Consider the following 23,972-nt stretch of genomic DNA (forward strand, 5'->3'; position numbering starts at 1 on the left):
CAGGGCAGGACCTGCTGGAAAAGCCCCGTGCCCGGGGACAGCCTGGAGAGGGACAGAAACCTGGTCAGGCATCACCCATTGAGGGGAAGGACATGGTGGAGCATCCCAACACGCCTATGGGGACATCCCTGGTGATGGGAGGGATGGTGTGGGACGCAGAGCTGCCCGCTCACGCTAATCCTTAGGCATTTGTTGCCTTAACATTACTTGTGATCAGACCATCTCCCGTTAATGTGGATCTAATGTAGAAATCCATAGAGTCATTTGGTATTAATTACACGCTGCCGCTATATTACAGGGATTGCTTCGTGTTTATTGCTCCCTGCCATCAACTGAGGAGAGGTGGCTGCAGCCACACCACCTCCCTGCACAGGACCCGAGCTAGGCACCCGGGCAGGGCAATGGGTGAGAGCAGCCGCTTGCCAGCACCCACCCCTCACCCTGAGCCAGGTTTTCTACAGCAAGCTGGAGGAGAAGATGCTTTTGGAGGCAGGAGGATGCTGCCTCTGCCTCAGCATCCTCCCCCAAGCTGTTTCAGCCCTGTCTCGTTATTCAGGCTCGCGGTCCCTCTGCCCACATGTCAGATGAGAGAGAAGAATAGAAATCGCTCCCCAAAGTTCACAACCCATCACTCCGGCTTTCAGAAATACAAGCAGAAATGGCAAAGCAGTAGGGGGAAAATCCATTTCTTTCGAGATGATCTTTCCTTGGAACATGTCCTGTTGATCTGCAGGCGGGGAAAGGCGGGTGTGTGTGTCTGAGATAGAGGAATCAGATCTGTCTAAACTCTCCTCCACTCCAAACTCCCCCCTTCAAAAGAGCTTGGAGAACAGGAAAAGCCTCCAGGGAGAAGTCTCTGCTGTTTGAAGACCTTTCCCGGCCAACGCGGCCCCTGGGGACCAGCTCCTCCGCACAGGGGCTTGGAGCCGGCCTCACCCGGGGCCACGGGGGGCACGGAGCGGCCGCGGGGTGTAATTAAGCGCAATTAAAGCGCGCGGGGAGCCGCGGGCGCGGCGCAGGCTGGGGACGCGCCGGTGCAGCACTGCCACCTCCCGTCCGCGCTGCCGCGGGGACAGCCCGGGGGTGCCCGCGCAGCATCCCCATCGCAGGGGGGCCGGGACAGGGCTCTGACCCCTCTGCCTGCATTTACACTGCCCTCGGAGCATCCCTGCCTCCGGCTCCCGCACGGGACCCCTCCGGTGCCCCGGGACCAGCGGGGGTTTTTGCTGCTCTCGCTGGTGTGGGAAGGAGAAGGCAGCTCTCAACCAAACCGGGGAGAAACGAGCCCTTCCTCAGAAAGAAAAGGGGAAAAACAAGCAGCGTGACCTATAAACATCTGCTCATGTTCCCCTCCTGTTATTGCAGAGCGAGAAGCCAGAGTTATTTCAGGCTTCTCATACATCTGGAAAAGGCTTTGGGGGTTGTTTTTACTTCTCTCCCCACCCTGCAATCACTTTTCAGGCTGCAACAACTGAAAGATCACACAGAAAGGATGACAGGGTTACATCTCTGTCGTTGTTCGAGGTGATGGCGTGTGCAATGGGGAGCTCTGGCTCAGGGCAGCACCTCCAGCGACGGGGACAGGCAGAGACACACAGGGGTCTCGGGGGGGAAGGTGCGGGAGAACCAGGAAAGGCAAACAGAAACACACCCCAAATGGTGAACGGCATCGGGAAATCCCGCTGGGAGCTCAGGAGAGGAGAGGGAAGCAGTTTGTGTAACCTTGGAGACGGAGACGAGGAGCCTGAAGCGGAGGGAGCGCGGTGCCAGGCGGCACGGCAGCGGTGTGGGCACCAGGATGGGCAGTACCACAGAAGGGGTTGGCAAGGAGGGAGCTCCCAGAGCTGCCCTGCAATGAGGGTGAGAAGGACATAGCCCACAGAGGGTCCAGAGGAGCATGAAGGGGGGCTGTGGAGAACCCATTTAGTGGATAGAGAGCAGAGGGTGAGGCAGAGGAGATAACGGGAGAAGAAAAGCGAGGGTGGGACAATAAAGGGAGCGGAGAGGAGAAAAGAGGAGAGATCAGATATGAAACACGGCAGAGCAAGGACAAAAGCTGTAAAGAGGCAGCACCAGCCCTCCAGCCACCACGACAGCCAGAACTGTGTCTTGTTAAGCACTGCATCTGATTTGATAAATCCCAGCCATCACCGCACAGCTTCTCCAGAGGCAGCGATGGCTGCAGGGCCCTCAGAACCTGGGCTGACTTGTTCTTGCCTTACTTTCCATCCAGCCCATCCTGTTCATTCTTTGTTCTGCTTGGCACAAACCCCTTTGCATAAACCACCAGATTCTCTCCTGCCCGACCACAAACCCAGCGAGGGACCCCTTCACTGAGTCACTCCTAGCGGCCCCAGCCACAGCGCGCCCGCTGCTGATGCACACACCGGAGAGACCAAGGGCTGAGGGGGCTAGAAGACAGCGCACGCCTGGTTGGGTACATCCATCACTTCTGGGAGAGATCCGTGTTCCTCTGTACTCACTCAGGGCAGAGCTATTTCAAAAGAATGCTTAAAAATACCCAATCCACAAGACTAGGAACACTCTGGGAGCAAGCAGTGGCCTTGCCATGCCAGGCCAGTGAAGGCTGTGCAGCGAGGCAGTGGCTGGTCCCTCCCCACAAGCACCAGGGCAGCACGAGTGATGGCACCAGGGCAGGTGACAGCGCTGGGAACAGGCTCCAGGAGCAGTGTCACCTGCTGCCTCATACCTGTGAGCAGGTCTGATGATGGCCATGTCTCCTCCTGGGCTCTGGAGCTCCAGCCACACCACCTCTGCAAGGGACAGCTCAGTTAACAGAGGGCATCAAACAGCCCACAATTAGCTCTCAATCTTAATTATGCACAACACTGATGAGCTCACCAACTTAATCTAATTAGTCTGCAGAGCTCAATGGCCTGGCCCTTTTTCTCAAATAATGTTCTATGTAACACTATTACCCCTTTGGAGATGACCCCTTCGCTGATGCGACTTGTCAGCAGGGCACAGCGCTGCCACAGCCTCCCATGGCACACACACACCGGGCACCGGCACCCCCATTGCCTCTTGTCCCCAGGGATGCCAGGCTCAGGGAGCAGCCCCATGCATCCACTCCGCCCTTGTAAGGGCCCTCTGGGCTTGGCAGGGTTGAGATTCAAGCCATTGTCCCCCCGCCTTTAACAAGGCCCCCAAAATGCCATCGGCTGCTGGCGTGGGGAGCCCCCGATGCTGCAGGCATGGCCTCCTGCGCCCAGGCAGTGCTTCCAGGAAGCTGCCCTCGCCCGCTCCCTGAGCAGGAATCAATGAAATCCCCTAAAAGCTCATAACTCGGAGGTAATTATAAGAAGCATCAATTACCCGGCGATGCGGGTTTCATGAATTCAGTGCATTTGCATAGTGATCAATTCAGGCAGGTCCTCTCCGGGTCCCTGGAGGAAGTTAGGACATTGTTCTGCGCGCTATTGATTTTACAATGTAAAACCAAAGCGCGCTCTCCTCTTATTCAGAGCTGCTCATTCAGCCATATTAACTTTCAGATCATTTATTTTTGTATGTCTTTCAACTCTGTTTGTTGCTATCACACAAATGCAGGGTATTACATTGTAGAGAATAATTGAATCAATACAGTCATGGTACTCTGGGTCTCACAGGCTCGCAGGAGTGTGCGAGCTGGCAGGAGCCCATGAGCAGCCTGAGAAGGGGGTTTTAACCTTTCCTGTTATTAAAACACTTGCCTGGCTATATATTAACTTTCTGCATCCTGTGGCTGCTGTTGTTTCACCTGTATTGGTGCAGGAGACGCCAGCACCAAGATGAATATGCAGAGAGGCCAATTGGGTGCTCTCCAAGCATCCCCGCATCCTTAGAGGGATGTGGTGGGGCTCCATCTCAGCTCTCCTTTCCTCTCTGTCCTTCTTGGTGGCCACAAGCAAACGGGGAGAGAGGAAGAAGCCCTTTCAAATGAAAAGCTGCCACATAAAGGAAGAATCCTCCTTCAGATTCAAGCGGCTCTGAAAAGAGACAGGTTTTAATTCTGCTGCCCCTCCCACTGGGATATTAGACAGCTAAATAGCAGCGCGCCTGTTTCCTTCAGATAACCGGCTCCCAAAGAGCACCGTAATTGTCCCCGGCCTCTCTCCGGCGCCGCACAGAGCAGGTCATTTACAGCCCCGCACCCGCAGCCAAACACAAACCCATTTCCAAGGGAGATTTCTATTCTTATCTGGGCTCTGCAAGAGGGGCGCGAGCGGCCCCTGTTAATTGAGGCTTTGATGGTTGTTGGAGGAGGCTTCTAATCAGTGCTGCAAAAGGCTGGGGCTCTGCATCGCGCCTGTACCCATCGCACCGGGCACTGCCGGGCTCAGGGAGCAGCACCCACATAAAGAAGGGAAGATGGCCATGAACACCCCCAGGGTGATGGAAGGTGCCCCGGAGCAGGCTGCCCTCAACACTGGACCTGTGGTACCCAGCGCCGCCGCAGGTGCTCCCCAGTGATTGCAGCGTCTTGTAAGCACGCTGGCTCGTCTGCTGCAATATCCTCCAGCAAATCAAGCAGCCCCTTCTTGGGATGTTTTCAATCTGTTTTATGTTGATTTTAATTAAAGAATTTGAAACTGAACAAACAGTTCGTAGCAGGTGGCCACACAAGTGTGAAATAAGCAAACTGCTCTATCTGCCACAAACTCCACCAGTAAATTCCTTCAAATTAATCCCAGCCTCCGAGAGGCTGCGACTCCGTCTAAGTGCTGTGCAAGCTGGCCTCGGCCCTTCTCCAAATATTTACCCTCATCCCAGCACCAGAAGTGGGATGTCGAGTACCTGCATCAGCGGGGCTGCTGCCCGCTTACCTTTGCTCCATCCCATGAGGGAAGGAGGGTGGATTTCCTGCTGGGAATAACTGCACCCCAGATCTGGGAGCAGCTCCTGCCACTGGCATTAACCCTACACCCATCCTTATCCTCATCCTCCTCCGGGTATCACATCCCACCCATGCATCCCTGCTCCGCTTGAGGACCGTCCCCTGCATCACCTTGACAGTACCGAGGCAGTGGAAGGGCCCTTGTCCACGTAACAGGCTCTGCATACTGATGGTCCCTGGGGAAGACAGAACCACAGATGCCCACAAGTTTTTCTTCTTGCAAGGCTGAGACAGAGACAACTCAGGGAGGGAGAAAAAGCACAAAGAGGAAACAAAGGCACGCGCTCCTCTTCATCTCACACCTTGCCCTCTGTCAGGAATCCTACCAGCATCTTTAGGACGGGGACCTTGTGCCCTCGCATGATGCCCATGTGCTCCCTTGATGCGCGAGACCCCCTGATGCCAACAGCCCGAAGCCCTCTGCTTCCTGTGCAGGGAGGCTTTGGGGCTCTCATCCTTTCCCCTCCTCCACTGTCCCTCCAGCCTCAGCATGAAGGGAGCAGGCAAAGGTGAGGAGCACTCACCTGGGTGCCGTGGGAAGCTGGCAGCTACCGCCGCATCCCAGCCCCGGAGCCATGGAGCAGGAGGTGATCAGCTCCCTGCTCCCTCCTTTCAGCAGGAGAGACAATTGGCCACCAGCTCCTTTTCCCCCTGCAGCATTCCCAGCATGTTCATTCCATTTCTCCTGCCTGCCCACCGCCCCAGTGACCCCAGCCAGGACACCAGAGCCATGCTCTCCGTCAGCCGGTGCCCTCGGGAGCATCACTACAACACGTTCTGCTTTCCTGGGATTACCCTCGGGTTCCCTTCTCCTCCCCTCCATAAATATGGATGCACAGCTGCTGCTGGGAAGAGTCAATGCAAACAAAAAGGGGCAGGCTGCGAGCCCCGTGCTTCCCTCCTGGGCTGCTTCCATCCGGGATTCAGGCGGCTTGGAGGTGGGGAGGCGGAGCAGGATTGTTCTCCCCGAGCACCATGCTCAGGCGTGTGCAGACATGAAACAAAACAACACTAACATAGGCATGGGGAAGAGCCCAGCATGTACCAGGGAAGCAGGCAGCCACCCTGCGCCCAGGTCTGGGAGGAGGCATTGAGATGAAACAGCTTTAACACCTTCCCCAAAGGCCTCATCCCAACAGCTCCTCCTGCCCTTTAAAGGCAAGGATATGCTCTACTCCATACATTAATCTCCTCATCACCAAATTAATTTCCATCTCAGTTACAGCATGTTCAGACGCTATTAGTAAATCGTGTCCTAGCTGCTTAGCAACTTTTGTTGTAAGAATCCTATTAGATCATGTTTCAAACCGGCAGAGATGGAAGAGCTATTATCTTAATAAGTTAAACATTAAAGGCACTACGGTGGAGACAGGATTGCTCCCGCTGCTCACAGCCGTGCACAGCCTGGTACACAGAGCACGGCAGGGACCCCAACCCGCGCCCCGAGCATCCCGTCACACCCAGGCAGGGCCGCAGTGTGGCACGGAGCTGCTGCGCTCCTCCGGGCTGGTTACGGCAGTGACACACGGGGTGAGCTGTGTCGTGGCTGGATGCACACATATGCTGATAAGGAAGAATAATAACTTGTCAAAGATATATATGATATGTGTTTTCTTTGCAGACAGAATATATATTGGGATAATTCATCAACGGACTCGCCTGGCACTGGCCAGAAGAGAGAAAGAATCACAGTAAGAAGCAGCCAAGGCAGAACCCCCCCTTGGCTTCTTATTGCACCAAGCCATAAGCCCAGCTCAACGGGGGTAAAGCAAAGCGGCTTCCCTCCAGCCCCAGTGGAAACCTGCCTGCAAGGAGCAAGTGCTTGGCCCTATTTCTATATGCTACAAACAGGGGTGAGTGTTGAGAGGAAGGTCCTGGGCAGCCCCAAGGCAAGAGTGGAGCAGAGAAGGGGCAGGAGGTGCCACCAGGACTATTCCCATGCGTAAGCCCCATCGCATGGCCCTGTGCAGAGCTGCAAGCCAAGGACCCGCTCCTGAAGCAGTAAATGGGGATCAACGTTCTGGATAATTTTATGATGCAGAAACACGCAGCCTAATTCCATCTTCAGCGAAGGGAACAAATGCATCGCTGCTTGCTCCCTTCTTCTTTCTTCCCCTCCTTCCCGCCTGCGTTCGATGCCGCTCCATGTGGCAACATCAAACGGTCTCAGAATATTTTAGCTCCTGTAAAATATTTATATTCCAAAGCAAGGAAGGAAATTGGTCGCTTCCGAGCCATGTAAACACATCCCTCCTTCCAGCTGGATCCTGGCAGCGGAGCAGCCACACACCTGCACGCCGCTGCTCCGGGTACCACAGCCGAGCATCACCGGGATGGCAAGGACCACGGGTCCAGCACCGGAGGAGCAAGGGGAGGCCGAGGCACCCCTGCCTCCGTCCAACTGGAGATGAATTGAGCACTGCCATTAAAATGTCACCAGGCAAATTATTAAGTGAAGGTAAACCACTTCCGCGCCTCAAAAGCAAAGGCAATCAGTCCCACGCATGTCCCCCTAGGAAATTATGTGGAGTAATTAATCAAAAGGCTAATGAGAAATGTGTTTTCTTCCCCAGCTTAACACCGCATCATATTCTTATTAGCCAAGGTTATTACAATAGTAATCATGCATGCTCCGAGTTCAGATTGGGTTTTTTTGCTCCACTGCCACCAATTTAGAAAGCCATTAATGGGAAAGATAAACCCCGACACACAAAGCAGCCCTTTGTGTCTGTGCACCCGCCACCATCTGTGTGCTGCCACCCAATTACAGCCACAAGTGCTGGCCACGGTGGGACCTGCAGCCACACGGTGCATGGAGCCCGTTCCCGGGGTGGGAATGAAGCCCTGGACAACAGGAGAAGCTGTGGATGTGCAGACACGGGAAGCACATGGTCTGTGAGTGCTGCGGTTCTCGCTGTGTCAGCACATCTGGCCCCACTGTACAGATGCTGGAAGTGGGACCTGCGTTGTTCCGTGGATCTGGCTGTAAGTGGGTGATGTTTTGGGAGCGATGGGTCCCCCCTGCACCATCTGCCCATCCCGCAGCCCCAGAGTGCACAGTCAGCAGCACGGCGAAGGGAAAAGCATCCCTGCGTGCTATTCAGCATTAAATAACCCAGCCCCCTACAGAGAGAGGGGAGAAGAATGAGTCTGACAAAAACTACAAAGATTTCCTATGGCAAGTTAAAAATGCATTGAGCTGATTAGCTCGCTGGAGGGATGCTGAGCCAGAGCGGAGCAGGGAAACCCATGCTCACAGCAACAGCAGAGCACAGAGGACTTCAGTGCAGGAGGGATCTCGCACCTCCCCTTCACAGCTCCGCCTTGGGGCTCAATGTGTGAGAGGCAAAGGGTTGGAGCCCCACTCCTGCCCACCCAGGGGATGCCACTGATGCTCTGCACTGCACTGCTTGTCCCTCTGCCTCCCTGGGACGCCGCTGGAGAAGGTAGCACGAGCTCTGCAGGATGTCTGGCAGCTCCCCTTTGATGTGTGGATTAATGAGAACTGACACCGCTGGAGCGGAGCCTTCAGAAGCCCAAAGGCAGGGCCTGGGGCGAGACTGGAGGGGACAACGCGCTCTGGGCGCTCCCTTTGATTGCTCCGTGCTTAGCCCCAACGAGAGGCGAGGCAGCGGCGTGGGGCTGGAGCCGTGGCTCTGCTTGGAGCTGGCTGGCTTCAGCTCGTGCTGTGGCACCCCTGAGAGCCCCGGCGGGTCCCCCGGAGCTGCAGCACTGCGGATGGCTCTGCCAAGGCACCCCTGGCACATCATGCAAGCAGCAGCATCCCAGCAAGAGGCAGGGCCTGAGGCACTGGGACACCCAGTGCTGCTTCCATGCTTGTGGCTGGCTCCCTCCTATTGCTGCCTAACCATGGGGCTCACCTGAGTGGCGCCGGCTGGGAGAAGGATGCAGCGTCCCCATGTCCCCGGCCTGGGACAGGGCTCTTCTTCTCTATGTTGAAGACCTCATAGCACTCGAGCAGGATGGATCCGACACAGCGCTGGCCCTGCTCTGCTCGATTGAGCACACACGGAGAGAAACAACAGCATCACCATCAAAGCGCTCCAAGGAGGAGCTGATACAAAGTCCTTCCTAATCTGTTATTGGAATAACCTCCTCTGCTTGCAATGAGCAGCACAAGGAAGGCCGCATCACGAGCAGCAGCCAAGAGGTTCTCTTCCCCACCTTGCAGTTGCAGTGGGGGTCCCTGCTGCAGCTTGTGCTCTCTGCACCCGCAGTCAATGTCCCCATCGGAAAGGGGTCCTTGGGGGACCGCAGTGGGGTGTTTGCCCCTGCACCCACCACCCAAAGCGGTGGCACTGCAGAGCCCTGGGTGCCTGCAGCTCCGCAGCCCCTCTCTGCAGCGAGCCCTTAAAGAAGAAATCTATTAGCTGGTAATTACCTGCAGGCTGGAACACTCCAGTTTTATTACGGCGATAAAGCACTCCACAATTATCATCTGTGGTTCCTGCTGTAGGGTGTTTACTCTTAGAGCAACACCCGATTTATGGCTGCACCAGCCCGGGGCTGAGATGCCAGGCAGGCAGAGGTCCTGCACAGGCACTGCCCAGGCTGCTTGACTGATGGAGTTACCACTTCTGAAGCGTCTCCAAACTGAATATGGATGCACATCTGCCTCCGCTTAGGTGTAACAAATGGTTAGAGATTGGGTTAAATTACCCCAGAACTGGGTCCATACCAGCTACCCTGGTTGTGGCCCGGAGGACCTATCATGGCCTGCAAAAGGAAATGCTGCAGACTTAACTTTTGACCAGTGTTGTGCAGATGAAGTCCTCCACAGCCTTCTCATGGAGAGGATGAGCAGCCACTCCCCAGGATGCCCAGGAGCCCCTTCTCCATGCACAGGGACCCGGCCCTGAGCCTGAGGCAGTCGCAGGACCCATGGGACACAGGGAAACCGAGGCACAGGGAGCTTCCCATGCCCCGCGTGCGCAGCAGTACCCACACCTTGAGCCCTATTCCTCAGTGCCTGGCGCTAATCACCAGATAACACATCTCAACCATGTTTATCTCCATCCAGGCTGCTTTTCAATTTGATTATTTATCTCCCATTTAGCCTCTGACAGATCAAAGGCTCAGCGGAGGGGAAGCAGAGCCGGGCCGCGCATGGAAATGAGCCTTGATACATAATTAATTAACATAAAACAGTTTCATTAGGAGGTGGTGTTACATTCCAGTTTTTCTTCAACATTTAAGCTGTGTTAGGAGCAGGAGGGAAAAGGCAGCTCTGGGGAACCCTGGGCCTGGCATGGCCCATGCCAGTGGCCATGCTCAGCTCCCGCATCCTCTCCGGGATGGACCGGAGCGCATCCCCTCTTCCCTAATCGCCTGCAATGTCTCCTAGCCTTGATTATTAATCTGTTTTCAATTCTATTAAGAGATAGCCAGGAGAAAGAGTATCAATTTTAGATTAACAAGGTTATTAGCACTTAATTATGTGAGGTGTCTCTGTAATTGAAAAGGAAAAGAGGAAGCGCCATAAATATCCCCAGCCCCTGAGCTCCTGGGGGTTTGCGGGTGGCTCTTTATTCACGAGGCTCTGCAACCATAAATATTAAACATCTCGTGAAACAGATTACAAGGCAGAGAGAGGATGCCCTCTGGATATTCCGGCGTGGAATGCTCTTGCATTAACAAATATTCATTAACTGGGATCTGCAAAGTTATTTCCACCAAGACGCGGCAAATGAGCAGGAGAGAGAGGTTATTGGAAAAAAAGGGAGTCTAGAGTAAATATTATTAGTAATTTTTATCTCCGTGTGTCCCTAATTATGGAATAATTAGGGAAAGTGCACATATGCATATACAATCACTAACCTGTCACTCTTGGGATATTCATTCCAGCCCTGCAGCAGGATGAAGGCAGCGGGAGAAGCGATCCTCCTCCAAAATGAACTGCGGGCCCTCTGCCCTGGGGTACCCCACCACAGCCCCATCGCTGTGCTTCACGGGACACACACATCAGGCCCTTCTGAGTACCCATGACTGGGATTGCTGCTGCTTAGAGAGAAATTAAGGTGACAAATCAGGGGCTCTTTTTAATTACAAACTAAGAGGAGACCTCAGCAACAACAGCATGCGTTGTAAGAGCCCACTTTGCTGGAGCCATTAAACAAGGAGGTCAGAAGCTCTGTTGACTCTCACCAGGACAGGCAGAGCTGTCTGAAGCTCCGGCTGCGCCCAGCAGCCCTTCTCCATCCATCCCTCCATCCCTGCATCCACCCCTCCGGCCAGACCTGCAGGCAGGGTCCTGGGGTCCAGCAGCGTCACATACCCGCTTTAAGCCCTTAATCTGAACTAAACACATTACCCATGAGCTCATCAACAAAAATCTAATTATGCTGTGTGAGGCCAGGCTTAATTGCTTGTCCTTGACACGAATAATGCACCACGTAAGCCTATTAGCTGCTGTAAGCCTATTATTATTATTATCGTGTTCACTGTCAAAAGTACGGAACAGCGGAAGAGGGGAAACAGTGCTGTGCAATTAGCAGCAAATGCCAGACAAAGCAGCTCGGAGGGAGCAGGAGCCACCAGTCATTACTAGGTGCTTTTTGGGGCTGGTCAGGGGTGAAGCTGCACCGGGATGCTGGTGCCACCAGGGATGCGCCGGGTACCAGAGAGACACAGCAGGGCTGCAGTATCCTGACTCCTCCACAGAGGAGCCCAGCCCCAAAGCCACCTTCTCCATGGAGTTCCAACCCGACTCACCCCAAGCACTGCACAGCTCCAGTGCACGGTTTGCTGATCCCAGTAATGAAGCGCTGGGGCTGCAGGATCCGGAGGCGGCTCCCGCGCTCACAGCCTCCTCCTGCACTTATCACCACTCACAGGATGTTTACAATAATTTCTAATTTGTGCAATTATTAATCATTTCTCTATCTGCCCCATTTGCATAATAATTACTGTGTTCGGCGCCTGCCGTGACGGTGAATGACAGAGCTCCAAATTCAATTAAGATTCTTGTATGCAGGTTTTGTGCTTAAAGCTAATCACAGTGGCTGCTTGGTGCCAGAACCAGGGCAGCTGCCCCTCCACAAGCACCAATAAAGGGATCCACTTCCTGCGGCAGTTGCTGCATCTCCATCCCCCCTCTCATCCCAGAGCATTTCCCAGCAGCTCTGCTGCCAGGAGTGATCAGATGCATCTTCCACTTCTGCATCACCTAAGCTCTCCCATGCTCTTCTCGCGTAGAGAAAGAGCTTAAGAAAGTATCTGGTAAGAAACAAGTAAGAGACCTGCCCTACAAGAGCAGCACACTCACACCCAAGCAGGGCAGGCAGGAAGGCACAAGCTGTACCCAGGGAATCACCTCTCCCACTAAGGTGAATTCAGGAAGTCCACAGTATTGTTTTACATCTCAGAAGCAGTGCCTCTTGGGGTGCCCTGCAGCACTGCAGTCACACACAGCCCTTGCACCAACAGACTGACCATCACTGACTCCCCTCGTCCCTCCTTGTGGAAGAAACACCACCAAAATCAAGTACCAAAAAAAGCAAGCTGTTATTTCCGAGTGTACACACAGGTTCCAGGACTGCTAGAAAGGAAACACTGAATAAAAACCAGGGAACGAAGCCCCAAGACCCTCCAGCTCCAGGGAAAACTGCACGTTTGCTTCCACAGGAAACTGTCCCCACTAAAAGAGTGCTGGAAGAGACTGGAGAGGACCAGCTCTGCAGCAGCCACGTGTTCCAAATGCCTTCAGCATGAAGAACAACCTGAGATTTAGGACACCTGAAGACTTGTGAACCGCCCTCAGAGGACAAAGCATTTGGCATCAAACAAATAGAAAACAAATCCGTTTCTACAGTTTGTTAGAAGACAAACAAATGGCCCAGAAACCAGTGTCTCACGGGGAGCACCAGCGCTCCCCGTGCACCTCCACCACTGCGCTGCCCCAAGTCCTCGCCCCTTAGGCTGATGGGGAAACCTTCTTTTAGCAGCTCTCCTCCATTCAGCCTCTCCTCCCGGAACAGGATCCAGTGGGATGCTTGGTCCAGGCGGAGTGAGCTGCTCCTCACAGCTCTAGCCAGGCAGCAGCTGGGAGTGGTGCTGTGCGTGGTCCTTCACCCGACCTACATGTCCTCAACGCTCCACTTGTAGGCGAGCTCCTGAACTGCCTTCTTGTTGGCTATCCTGGCAAAGCGCTGCTGCTCGAAGCCGTTGGACCTGCAAACACCACCAAGAACACCATGGGCTGCTGGGCAGAAGCTTCTCTGAAGCAATCAAACTTCGAGACATTCTGAGCTTTCTGCTACTTTTACTGTGGCTCGATCTGCAGTAGCATCTCTGAAGCTCTTCACACCTTAGCTGATAGTACCAGCCCTTACTATTGGCAACACCCTCATCAACTGGTAGCTGTGAATCTTTACACCAGGAACTGTTTGAGGCAAAGCTCACCCATGTTCACTGTTACTCTAACACAGTGCTGCATCAGGACACGTACCTGTCCACGCCGTCCCAGCGGTGCCCTGGCCATATGTTAAACCTGTTGAGTGGAGGTGCTGGTCCGTTGTACCGGGGCTTTTCTAGGAACACACAGAGCAATAGAGCCGTTTACTCCTTCAGTGCAACCACAGTCACATCATCATCACCCCAGAGGTACATCAAGCAGTGTGTGTACAGCTAGCTACAGCTCACAGAGGGAACTCCCAAAGGCACAATCAAATCGGACTCTCCCGATTTTTAAGTCACCAGATCCTGCTCTCCAAGCTAACAAATAGTAGTGACCATTAGTGGTAACAAGGCAGTAGCAACAAACATTGGTGCTATACTCCATAAAAGTAGGCCTTGAGGACCAAGATGCATTTAAACAGCAGCTGCATTTCTGTGCTGCCAGGGCCTTAAAGCAGAGATTGGTGTAACTCAGAATCAAACCTTTCTTCTCTTTGTTCTCTTTGGCCTTCCTTTTTTTGATGAACTCAGCCATGGGGTCTCCCTCCCTCTCCTGCTCTCTCAGCATTCGATCCAGATCCTGGTCATCAATGTAACGGGCCAACGGCTTCTGCATCTCTTTTATGGCATCTTCCACGTTCTGCTGCTGCTGCCTCCCCTGCGCCAGCCTGGAAACAAACACAGAACCAAGTCATCGCTCACTGGGAGTTGCTCTGTTTGAAGGACACATCACAGCCCTGAACTTCCACTGTGTGTGCACCATTCCGAATACACATTCGGCCAGAGGGAATAACTGAGGGGATCTCCAGAGCAGGTGGAACACGTGGTCTCCCAGACCCAGACTCAGAACACAGTGACACACCACTGCTGGAAGTGAGACCAAAGAGCCCTGAGATGGTGCTGGGGGCTGTGCAGACCCTTACCCCTTTCCCCATCTGGCATACTGCTCATCCCTCTCGGACTTGGCTTCAGCTTTCTGCTGCTGCTCCAGCCGCTCCTGCGCCAGGTCCCTCCTGCGGCCCGACTTGTCTCGGAAGACGGTCTCAGTGTGTCGGGATTCCTCTGGATGGGACAGATGCCTCAAGTCACACGTCTGGCAACATTTCCATGACTAACGGCCCCTCACTTGGGTATTTTAGCCCCTGACTCATTCCAGGCTCTGACAGACTGAGAGCAGGAAGCAGAAAGCGAGCGGGTGCTCGTGCAGTGTTTTACACCCCTACCTTCCAAGTGCTTGGTACTCCTCTCATGCTTCCTGAGCTCCTGCTGTTCCCTCCGCAGCACATCAGCTGACACCAGGCCAGCTTTGACCCCCGAAAGCATCGTGTTTGCCTGTAAATCAAACAGAAGTCACAGTTAGCGCTGGCTGAAGCTGTCCAGGATCCAGAGGTGCAACAAGGGGAATGTCTACCTTCTTGGGAGATCCCTTGGCGTCACGGTGGCGAGGCGGAGAGAGGTCCTGGGGGCTCCTGGAGCGGCGCTGCTCCTTCCCGGCTGGCAGAGCCCGTCGGGGAGGGGACAGATCCGAGTCTGAGGACTGGCTGTGGTTGTGTTTGAGAGGACCACGCTTCGGGGACCTGCTGTGTACATGGCCCAGCCTGCGCTCTGCATCAGGGGCGCTCCGGGGGCCTCTCCGTGGGGATGGGGAGCTGGAGTCCTGCCTCAGGCCCCTCTGAGGCGAGGGCACCTGCCTGGGCTGTGATGTGGCTGGAGAAGCACCTGCAGTAAAGACACACACTAACTGAAACCCCCAGAGGTAGGCCGAGTCAGGACCACAAAAGGACTAAAAATGGACGTACACGATGTCAACTCCTAGGAAAATCAGACCTCGAGATGACAAGCTATAGGGCAAAGACAGGCATGTGACATGAGCCCGGGAATTCTCTGGATCCTTCTAAACACGTACTACCCAGAGACAGGGTTTAAACTCCAATTGCCTTTTGGACATGCCTAAGCCTTAGCCAGTTAACTCTCATTAATTCTAGTCTGGCTGACGAAAACATAGAACTAGCTGTACCAACAGAAATTACCATCTATCCACCACCATTCCATGCCTGCAGACTGCCAATTCCACGCCACTCATCCCTCAGGAGCACATGGACATGATCCCAGAGCAGGCAGGCAGCAAAGCACAGGACAGACAGGACAAACTCTTGCACACACTCACCTTTTGTTCTGCTCTGCTTTCTCAGGCTGGGTGACCCTGTCCTCCTCCTCCGGGGTGGTGAGGAATCCGAGTCAGAGCTGTACCTCTGCTTCCGTGGAGGGGACAGGTCTGGAGTGGCCTGGCGCTTCTGGCGCGATGAGGACTTGTCAGAGACACCGTGCCGGGGCTGAGGCTGCTCCCCTGGGGCCCTTCCTGACTGTGCCTTGTCTGTGGGCTTGCAGCTCCTCTTCCCTGCTGCTGAACTGCCCCTCTTTGGGGACACATCTGGGGAGTCGTGGCGCTGCCGCCGAGGAGGGGACAGGTCAGGGGAGTCGTGGTGCTTCCTTCTTGGTGGTGAGAGGTCAGGGGAGTCGTGGCGCTTCCTTCTTGGTGGTGAGAGGTCAGGGGAGTCGTGGCGCTTCCTTCTTGGTGGTGAGAGGTCAGGGGAGTCGTGGCGCTTCCTTTGTGGTAGTGAGAGATCAGGGGAGTCGTGGCGCTTCCTTCTTGGTGGTGAGAGGTCAGGGGAGTCGTGGCGCTTCTTTCTTGGTGGTGAGAGATCAGGGGAGTCGTGGCGCTTCCTTCGTGGTGGTGAGAGGTCAGGGGAGTCGTGGCGCTTCCTTCTTGGTGGTGAGAGATCAGGGGAGTTGTGGTGCTTCCTTTGTGGTAGTGAGAGGTCAGGGGAGTCGTGGCGCTTCCTTCTTGGTGGTGAGAGGTCAGGGGAGTCGTGGCGCTTCCTTCGTGGTGGTGAGAGGTCAGGGGAGTCGTGGTGCTTCCTTCTTGGTGGTGAGAGGTCAGGGGAGTCGTGGCGCTGCTGCCTGGGAGGCAGGAGGCTGCAGGAGTTGTTCCTCTCGTGCCTGGGAGGGGACAGGTCAGGGGAGTCATGGCGCTTCCTCCCAGGTGGGGATGGGTCCGGGGAGCCGCTGTGCTTCCTCCTCGGTGGTGAGAGCTCGGGGGAGTCGTGGCGCTTCTTTCTGGGTGGGGATGGGTGCGGGGAGTCGTGGCGCTGGCGCCCGGGAGGCGGGAGGCTGCTGCAGCTGTTCCTGTTCTGCCCGGCGCGGGCCGGATCCGGGCCCACAGGCGCTCTCTCAGGGGAGTCGTGCCGCAGCCCTCTCGGCGGGGAGCCCTCCGGGGAGTCGTGGCGCTGCCGCCTGCCAGGGGAAGCAAGGTGGGAACCAGAGTGAGAGCTGTGTTTGGAAATGAAACCCAAGTGGGATCTGTAAAGCCAGCAGGAGGGATCAAGGGTGAAAACAAGAGAGCCTGGCTGCTGTGCAACCACAGAACAGAGAACGAGTTGGGGAACGGTTTGGGTTGGAAAGGACCTTAAAGCTCATTCAGCTCCAACCCCCTGCCATACTCAAGGACACTTTCCACTAGAGCAAGTTGCTCCAAGCCCCATCCAACATCCCACAGGTGCTTTCAGAAGCGGCATCACCCAGATCTTTGACACTGCCCCTGTGGCACAGCAGGTTCACCTATCACACCGAAACCCAGAGCGCTGCTGCCAGTCCCCCAGCACAGGAAAGGGAATCCCTGTCCCTGCCACTTCTCACACTTCACAGCAAAGCTCTTAGAAACTGCAGTACAAGCGAGGCGCCACCAGGAAACGGGAGTTCACCCACAGAAGGATTCTCAGCTGCAGCCTGTACCTGGGGGCAGATTTGGCAGCGACTGAAACATCCGAACTCTGCGAGTCTTCATTCTGGTCTAAAGGAAAACAACCAGAAAGACACCGTCACCAGGGAGCTGCAGAGCCCATGCTCTCGTCAGCATTCCAAGGATACAGATATCTTTGATCTGGTCTCACCTCCGAGGAGTTTCCATTTAGCATTTGTTCGGAATTCCTCCATAAGCTTCACCTCATCCGGACGCTCGTCAATAAACTCCGCCACCTGAACACAGAAGAGCAGCTTTGGAGGGGGAGGAAGAAAGGATTTCCTCCCTCTGGCACAAAGAACTACCCATAACAGCACTGAGAACTGCTGTGTGACCATCGTTTCACCACCCTGAGCCTCTGCCCTAAAAGAACCTCCTTGCTGCCAGCATTCCCAGCAATGGCGCAGGTACCTTCTGCCCAGCCTCCAGAGCTGCTTTAAAGCCCCGAGAACCACTGTACGGACCCACCACATCCTTTGGGCACTTGTGAGACTGGATATCGGTAAAGAACGGGCTACTTCTGCCTGCACGGAGCTCATTCAGCCCTTGCGCTTAGCGCAGGAAGACTCGTCCCTCCCTGCCGCAAACGCTCCCGAAGGAGGAGGCGATGAGGCGGCTTCCAAAGGGAGACACGGGCCGGACCCCCCCAGGAGCCCGAGTCAGCGCCGCCGCGTTCAGCCCCTCCCGCTCACCACAGGCATGTCCCCTTCGTCCTCCTCCTCCTCCTCCTTCTCCTGGCCCGCAGCGATGCTGCTCCAGCTCACGTCGTCATCCACGATCCGCATCCTGCCAGCGGGAAAGGGGCGCCCGTTCGCCGTCAGCGAAGCGGGATCCGGGGGAGCGCCCAGGCCGCGGCTCGCCTCGGGCACCGCGGGAGGGCCGCGGCTGGCACCGGCCGCGCCGTCCCCTTGCCCCGCAACTCACCCGCCCCTGCCGGCGGCGCCAGGCGGCTTCTTCCTGCGGCGGCGGCGGGGCTGGGCGGGCGCGGCCGGGCCGCTCAGGTACCGCCGCAGGTACTCGGCCTTCGACAGCCCCTGCGCCGCCATCTTGGCGCCAGCCGGAAGTGAGGCCAGCGCGCTGGGACGCGGCGCCGGAGGGGGCGTGGCCCGATGGGAGACGGGCGCGGTTTGGGGTGGTGGGCGGGGCCTAGGGGCGGTGGGCGGGGCCATCACGGACGGACACGGCGCCTCCTTCAACACGCGGCTTTATTTGGGGTCCCCAGGAGCCCACCGGGTCCATGAGTCCACGTCCAGCAGCGACCCCCGGCTGGGATAGGGGGGTCCCGGGCAGGGAGCGGGGCCCCGGCCCCGGCACGTCCCGTTCCATCCCATCAGCTCCGCTCGTAGCGCTCCACCCGGAGCTCCGGGTCCTCCTCCGGCGCGTACACGTTCTAGGGGGGAGGCGGGGGCTCCTTACACGCCCTGACCCCTCAGCAGCGCCCACACAGGGGCTTCAGACGAGAGCCACCCCCCCTCAAGGGCTTCATGGTGTGAAGCAGACCACATTGCCAGCCCCTGATTCCAGGGAACAGACACCATTCCCATCACCTTCCCTCAAAGGCACCGGCAGTTCCCTTTCCCTGCTCACCGCCAGACCCCCAAAGGGAAATAAAGCAATTCCACCCAAACTGCTTGCAACACGTCAAGGAGCCCATCTCCCACTGTACCTGAAGGTAGCTGTTGCCTGCAGGGTCATCCAGGATGAGGTGAGCCTTCACCTTTCCCTCTATGATCTGCGGAAAGAGAGCATATGCAGGCATTAGTGCTCTTAACCCTTCACTCCTGGCACCAGGGCATTCCCAGCACACTCCAGCCATTCCTGGCACTGCCCTCAGTTAAACGACAGCAGTGGTTGGGTAAAGCATGGAAATTCAGGAGCGCGCTCACCTCCTGCAGCTTCCCAATGAACTCCTGCAGCTTCCCGGTCCTGCTGGGCGTAGAGCTGTCCCCCAGGGTGAAGGGGTTCCTCTCCACCTGGAAGAGCAGGAACACTCAGGGCAGTGTGAGACCCCAGCCCCCCGGAGGGGCTGAGCCCCCCAGCACCACTCACCAGGTCCCGGATGTCCTTCAGCAGCCCCTCCAGCGTGGTGAACTTCCCCCCCAGCGCTCCCATGCCCAGCTCGAACTCCAGCTCGGGGATCTCCACGCTGCACGTCTCCGACTGCAGAGGAAGAACCCAGTGAGCCCTGTGGGGCCACTGAGCCCCACGCACCAGCTCCAGGGGAGGGCAGGTATCCAGAGGCACCGCACCTTGAGGATGTCCCTTGTCATGTCAGAGGGGTCTGTGATCCGCAGGGTAATCCTGGTGCCCTGCGGCTCGATGGCTCCTCCAGACTTCACCTACGAGCACCCCCAGTCAGCTTCACAGAGCCCTATACTTAAATCACACCCCAATGCTTTAAGAAGGTTTATCCAGAAGCCCAGAGGCCACTCCAAGCCCAGGGACAGTGCCTTAACCCAGGCGAGTGGAGCAGGCATGGACACAGCCAAACAGAGCTCTCCAGGACCCAGCTCTCCCCTTGGCTTGCTCAGGAAGGCAACTCAGACCCAGCCTGACCACCCCTGCCCAGAAATAGCTCTGCCACCCCCAGCACAATGCTGGGGATTCATCCATGAATCCAGCCTGGAGGGCAGGGACCCTGGAAACACCTACCCATGGAAGGTGAGAAGCCCACTGCTGCCCAGCACACAGGGCAGGGGTTTGCACGCTCACCTCATTCGTCCTGTGCCCACAGGAGTCACAGTTTGTGGCCATGATGATCACCTCCTTGAAGTGCGGGATCTCTGGAGCAGACAGTCAAGGAAAACCCAAGTAAAGGGTTGAGATCCCAACAGCCTCAGTCCTTCCCGAAGCATGCCAGGAGCTCACTGGCAAGTGCTAAGCAGCACTGAGACACACTTGCACCCTGACAGGCTCCTTATGCAGCAGGAAGAGCACACATGGGATTCTCCCCTGTGCTGCCTCCATGCAGAGCCCCATGGCAGGCAATGATCCGTGCCCCCACTCCAAGGATACGCACTAACTTCATATTCGTGTTGGCTGGAGCGTTGCACTCTGGGCAGTTGGTGTTGAACTGCAGGACCTGGGGAGCAGGAGCATCAGAGAGGCCCATCCAGCCCAAAGCCACCACCCCCACTGGCATGGGCACCACTGCAGTCACCCACCTCATTCCTCAGATCCTCTGCAGCATCATCTGGCTTCTCATCCAACTCCTCTCCCTGCAGCAGGGGACAGGAGCAGTGTTAACTCCTGTTCCTTAACTCAGGGCCTCCCAGAGACAAGGGGGGTGATGGCACAGCTTAAGCAGCTCCCGTTACCTCCAGCCCCAGCATGGCAGCCTGCTGGGGACTCCTCCTGTAGTGAGTGACTACTAGAGCATCGTCCTTCTGTGGCGCACGAGGGTTCTCCACAAAGCTGTTCCCTGAAGGGTCATCGATGATCTATGGGACAACAAAGCTTTAGGAACCCATCCTGTGCTTCCCCTGGGGGGAAAGGGGCTGAACCCCCAGGTACTCACAAAGGTGAAGGGGGAATGCACTTCTTTCAGCTGCTTTAGCTTCCCAATGAACTCATCTATTTTACTGGCCACCTCTTGGTCCGTTGCCTGCAAAGGAGGAGAGGTCTGAGACCAGTGCTGGGGCAGGCAGAGCTGCAGACACCAGCACAAAGCAGAGCACCCAGAACACTCCTCTACCAGCAGCGTGCAATGCAGAAGGTGAGCACGAGCACAGCCGAGGAGCCTCCCCTTCCACCACGTACCCTGCGGACAGGCTGGTCCTGCTCCAGGCCGGCCACAGCTCTGTCAATGAGCCCTTCAATAGTGGTAAGGACTTGAGAAGGAAAGAGAACACAAGCGAGGCACTGTTAAACACACCACAGAGTGCCACACGTAGGCCCCACTAAGCCTATGTGACCCGATGGACCCAGGGCAGGCCCTTCCCCACACAGCCCCCCTACCCACCTCCCTTCTGGGAGAAAGCAGGGATCTCAAAGTCCAGCTCTGGAATCCGAGCCGTGGCACAGTCAGTCTTCACCACCTCCCTGTTCATGTCCTGCACACGACAACAGTTGAGGAGCAGCGTTAGGATCCTGACAGGACCACGACTGCCGGACCACACTGGGCTACACAGCACCTATGTTAGCCCCAGGCTTCAGCAGCCTCGATTCACCCAGGAACACACCGGGAACGTGCCCGTTGGGGCATGCAAACGCTCACTGCCCAAGAAAGGACGTTAATGCTCCAAGGGTGCAGAAGGGGAACGCTTTATTGAGGTGCGGGGGGTGCACGGTGCTGACCTGCCGGGAGGCGACGGTGAGGACGTAGCGCACGCCCTGCTCCTGGATGCGCCCCGCGGACTGGATCTCGCTGTTGGACCAGGAGCAGCTCCCGCAGGTGAAGGAGCTGACGATGACCTCTTTGAAGAACGGGATCCTGGTGAGCAGGAGCCGCGTCACCCCCTGCGGCACGACGGGGCTGCTGGGAACCCGGCTCCTGCCGACACCGCCCAACACCCAACCCCTACAGCGGGGGGGGGCCCTGAGCCCCGCTCTGCCTCCTGCAGCCCCCCCTGCACCCCGCTTCCTGCACCATCCTCCCACACCCCCCTTCCTGCACCCCCCTGCACCCCTCTCTCGCACCCCCCTTCCCGCACTCCCCCTTGCACCCCCCTTCCTGCACCCCCCTCCCGCACCCCCCCTTCCCGCACTCCCCCTGCACCCCTCTTCCTGCACCCCCGCCCCTCACCCCCCCTGCACCCCCCTTCCTGCAGCCCCCTCCCGCACCCCCCCTGCACCCCCCCCTGCACCCCCCTCCCGCACCCCCCTTCCCGCACCCCCCTTCCTGCACTCCCCTCTGCACTCCCCCTGCACCCCCCTTCCTGCAGCCCCCTCCCGCACCCCCCCTGCACTCCCCTCCCGCACCCCCGTTCCTGCCTCCCGCTCCCTCTCCCGCTCCCGTGCCCCGCTGTGCGGCCCCGCTCAGGCCGCAGTGCCCGGTGCGGCCCCGCTCACGCTGCAGAAGCAGTTCATGCACAGGGACTCGATCTCCGCCGGCCGCTGCTCCCCGTCCTCGGCGCTCAGCGGCCGGAACAGGGGCCCCGCGCCCGCCGCCTCCACCGCGCCCAGCGCCGACATGCTGCCCCGCCGTCACGTGGGGCGGCGCGCGGTCACGTGAGGAAGCGGCACGGTCCAACATGGCGGCGCCTTTATTGGTGCTCATGCTGCCGCGGTCCCGTTGCCCGCCCCGATCCCGACCCCGCTCCTGGTCTCGGTCCCGACCCCGGCCTCGCCGCCGCCTCCCCGCTCCCCCAGGCTGCGGGACAAGTCCCTCCACAGCGCATCGAGGCGGGCGTGCAGGTCCTCCACGGGCGGCGGGTCCCCCTCCAGGTCCCCCGGGACCCGCGTTGACAGCTTCAGCCGCATCTCCTCCGTCTCCTGGTCCAGGGCGCGGGTGAAGTCCTGGATCTGGATGTACGTGTCCCGCCGGAACTCGTCCACCCGGCGCTGCACCTCCCGCGCCAGCGCCTCGCTGTAGCGCTCGGGGCTGGGCGGCCGCTCCCGCAGGCTGCCGGGGTAAAGGCTCAGCTTGGCCTTGAGCTGCTCCAGGTTCCTCTGGATCTTGTGGTGCAGGTCCCTGGCGCTCTGGGTCAGCTTGGAGGACAGCTCCTGGATGTACTGGTTGAGCTGCTCCGGGCTGGCCTGGCTGTGCGGGACCACGTTGCGGTGCAGCTCCTCCACGTTGCGATGGATCTCGGTCACCAGCCTGTCCGCGTACGGGTGGAAGATGCCCTTCACCTGCTCCGTGTGGAGCGCGATCTTGTCGCCGTAGTGCGCCAGGAAGCGCTGCACCTCGTCCGCTCCCCCCAGGAGCTGAGCCGTCACCTCCCGGCTCGGCATCAGGTGGCGCCGCAGCTCCCGGGCCTTCAGGGACACTTGGTCCAGCAGCTCCTCCGTGAAGGGCTGCAGCCGGTAGCGGAGCTCTTCCAGGTGCCTGCCCACCTTGTGGTGCACCTCGTCCACGTACGGCGACAGCTTCACCCGCAGGCTCTCCAGCTCCTTCCGGATGAGCTTTCTCAGGCTCTCCGAGTCCTGCGACAGCCGCGGCTGCAGCCCTCGGTTGAGCGGCGCCAGCTTCTCCAGGAAGTTCCCCATGTAGCTCCCCCCGTCCTGGGCGCTTCCCTTCGGGCTCCTGCATGAGAGCAGCCGCTGTGGGCACCCCTCGCTGTGCCCTAACACACACACGCACACACAATAAAGCTGCTGGCAGCCTCCATGAGCGCTTGCGTCCCCAGCGTGCTGGGGGCTTGCAGGGGTTACCCGCTGTACTCACGCCATGCCCCTGCCCAGCTTGCTGCCCTGGCCGTGCTCGGGGCTGTCCTTGTCACTCGTCAGCTGGCTCAGGTACTCCCAAAAGCTGCTCCTTGCTGGCTCGGCCGGTGCCACTGCGGGCAGGGGGGCAGTGTTAGCGTGGCAGCACCCAGCCTCTGCCCCGTCCCATTGCCCCCGGTCATCCCTGAGCGAGCTCCTCCGCTCTGCACCTACCTGGGATGGTGGCCAGGAGGGTGAGGAGCAGCGCAGCCTCCGGAGGCATGGTGTGCTGCGGGAGGAAGGAGAGAGGAGCACATGAGCGCAGGGCTCCCCGAGCACTCGTGGGTCAGTGCTCCCTGTGCTTCGTGCCCCATTCACTGTGCCCCACAAGGACCTCTCCCCCGGGGTCCCCCATAGCGCCGCCAGCACAGGATGGCACCCACACAAGTGACACGGGCAGGAGGTGCCCCTCACCCGGCTCCCGGTGCCTCCCGTGTCCCTGCGGCGCCGCCGGCCCGCGGCTCCCTTTATACACGTGCAGGGGAAGGTCTTTTG

At 57.7% G+C, this 23,972-nt stretch overlaps 4 protein-coding genes and 2 long non-coding RNA genes across 6 annotated transcripts in view; 2 read left to right on the forward strand and 4 right to left on the reverse strand.

The window, feature by feature from the left end:
* Positions 1-23,972, forward strand: part of SIDT2 (SID1 transmembrane family member 2) — a 553,125-nt gene that overhangs the window by 453,636 nt on the left and 75,517 nt on the right. The window lies entirely within an intron of this gene.
* Positions 1-23,972, forward strand: part of PAFAH1B2 (platelet activating factor acetylhydrolase 1b catalytic subunit 2) — a 497,498-nt gene that overhangs the window by 405,679 nt on the left and 67,847 nt on the right. The window lies entirely within an intron of this gene.
* On the reverse strand, positions 6,498-8,891 carry LOC134158529 (uncharacterized). Its single transcript, XR_009962807.1, has 2 exons — positions 8,779-8,891; positions 6,498-8,020 (listed from the first exon to the last, which is right to left on the reverse strand). It is a non-coding gene; the product is annotated as an uncharacterized LOC134158529 (long non-coding RNA).
* Positions 10,402-12,518, reverse strand: LOC134158560 (uncharacterized). The gene is made up of 2 exons (XR_009962812.1): positions 11,063-12,518; positions 10,402-10,912 (listed from the first exon to the last, which is right to left on the reverse strand). It is a non-coding gene; the product is annotated as an uncharacterized LOC134158560 (long non-coding RNA).
* BUD13 (BUD13 homolog) lies at positions 12,913-18,195 on the reverse strand. Its single transcript, XM_062608581.1, has 11 exons — positions 18,036-18,195; positions 17,804-17,897; positions 17,263-17,347; positions 17,105-17,162; positions 15,480-16,606; positions 14,724-15,031; positions 14,536-14,644; positions 14,236-14,374; positions 13,796-13,980; positions 13,365-13,446; positions 12,913-13,087 (listed from the first exon to the last, which is right to left on the reverse strand). The coding sequence occupies exons 1-11, from the start codon at positions 18,155-18,157 to the stop codon at positions 12,994-12,996; spliced, it is 2,403 nt and encodes an 800-aa protein (XP_062464565.1). The 5' UTR covers positions 18,158-18,195; the 3' UTR covers positions 12,913-12,993.
* ZPR1 (ZPR1 zinc finger) lies at positions 18,442-22,595 on the reverse strand. The gene is given in 16 exon segments (XM_062608597.1): positions 18,442-18,501; positions 18,778-18,843; positions 18,998-19,084; positions 19,161-19,271; positions 19,361-19,450; positions 19,824-19,894; positions 20,127-20,193; positions 20,276-20,329; positions 20,429-20,551; positions 20,629-20,715; positions 20,871-20,941; positions 21,073-21,163; positions 21,408-21,569; positions 22,122-22,253; positions 22,255-22,338; positions 22,340-22,595. Coding segments are annotated over 16 exon segments (1,467 nt in total). The 5' UTR covers positions 22,451-22,595.

The sequence above is a fragment of the Pezoporus occidentalis genome, unplaced genomic scaffold (genome assembly GCF_034315485.1).
Source record: "Pezoporus occidentalis ecotype Australia unplaced genomic scaffold, CSIRO_AGI_Poc_V1 ctg130, whole genome shotgun sequence".
Lineage (NCBI taxonomy): Eukaryota > Metazoa > Chordata > Aves > Psittaciformes > Psittacidae > Pezoporus > Pezoporus occidentalis.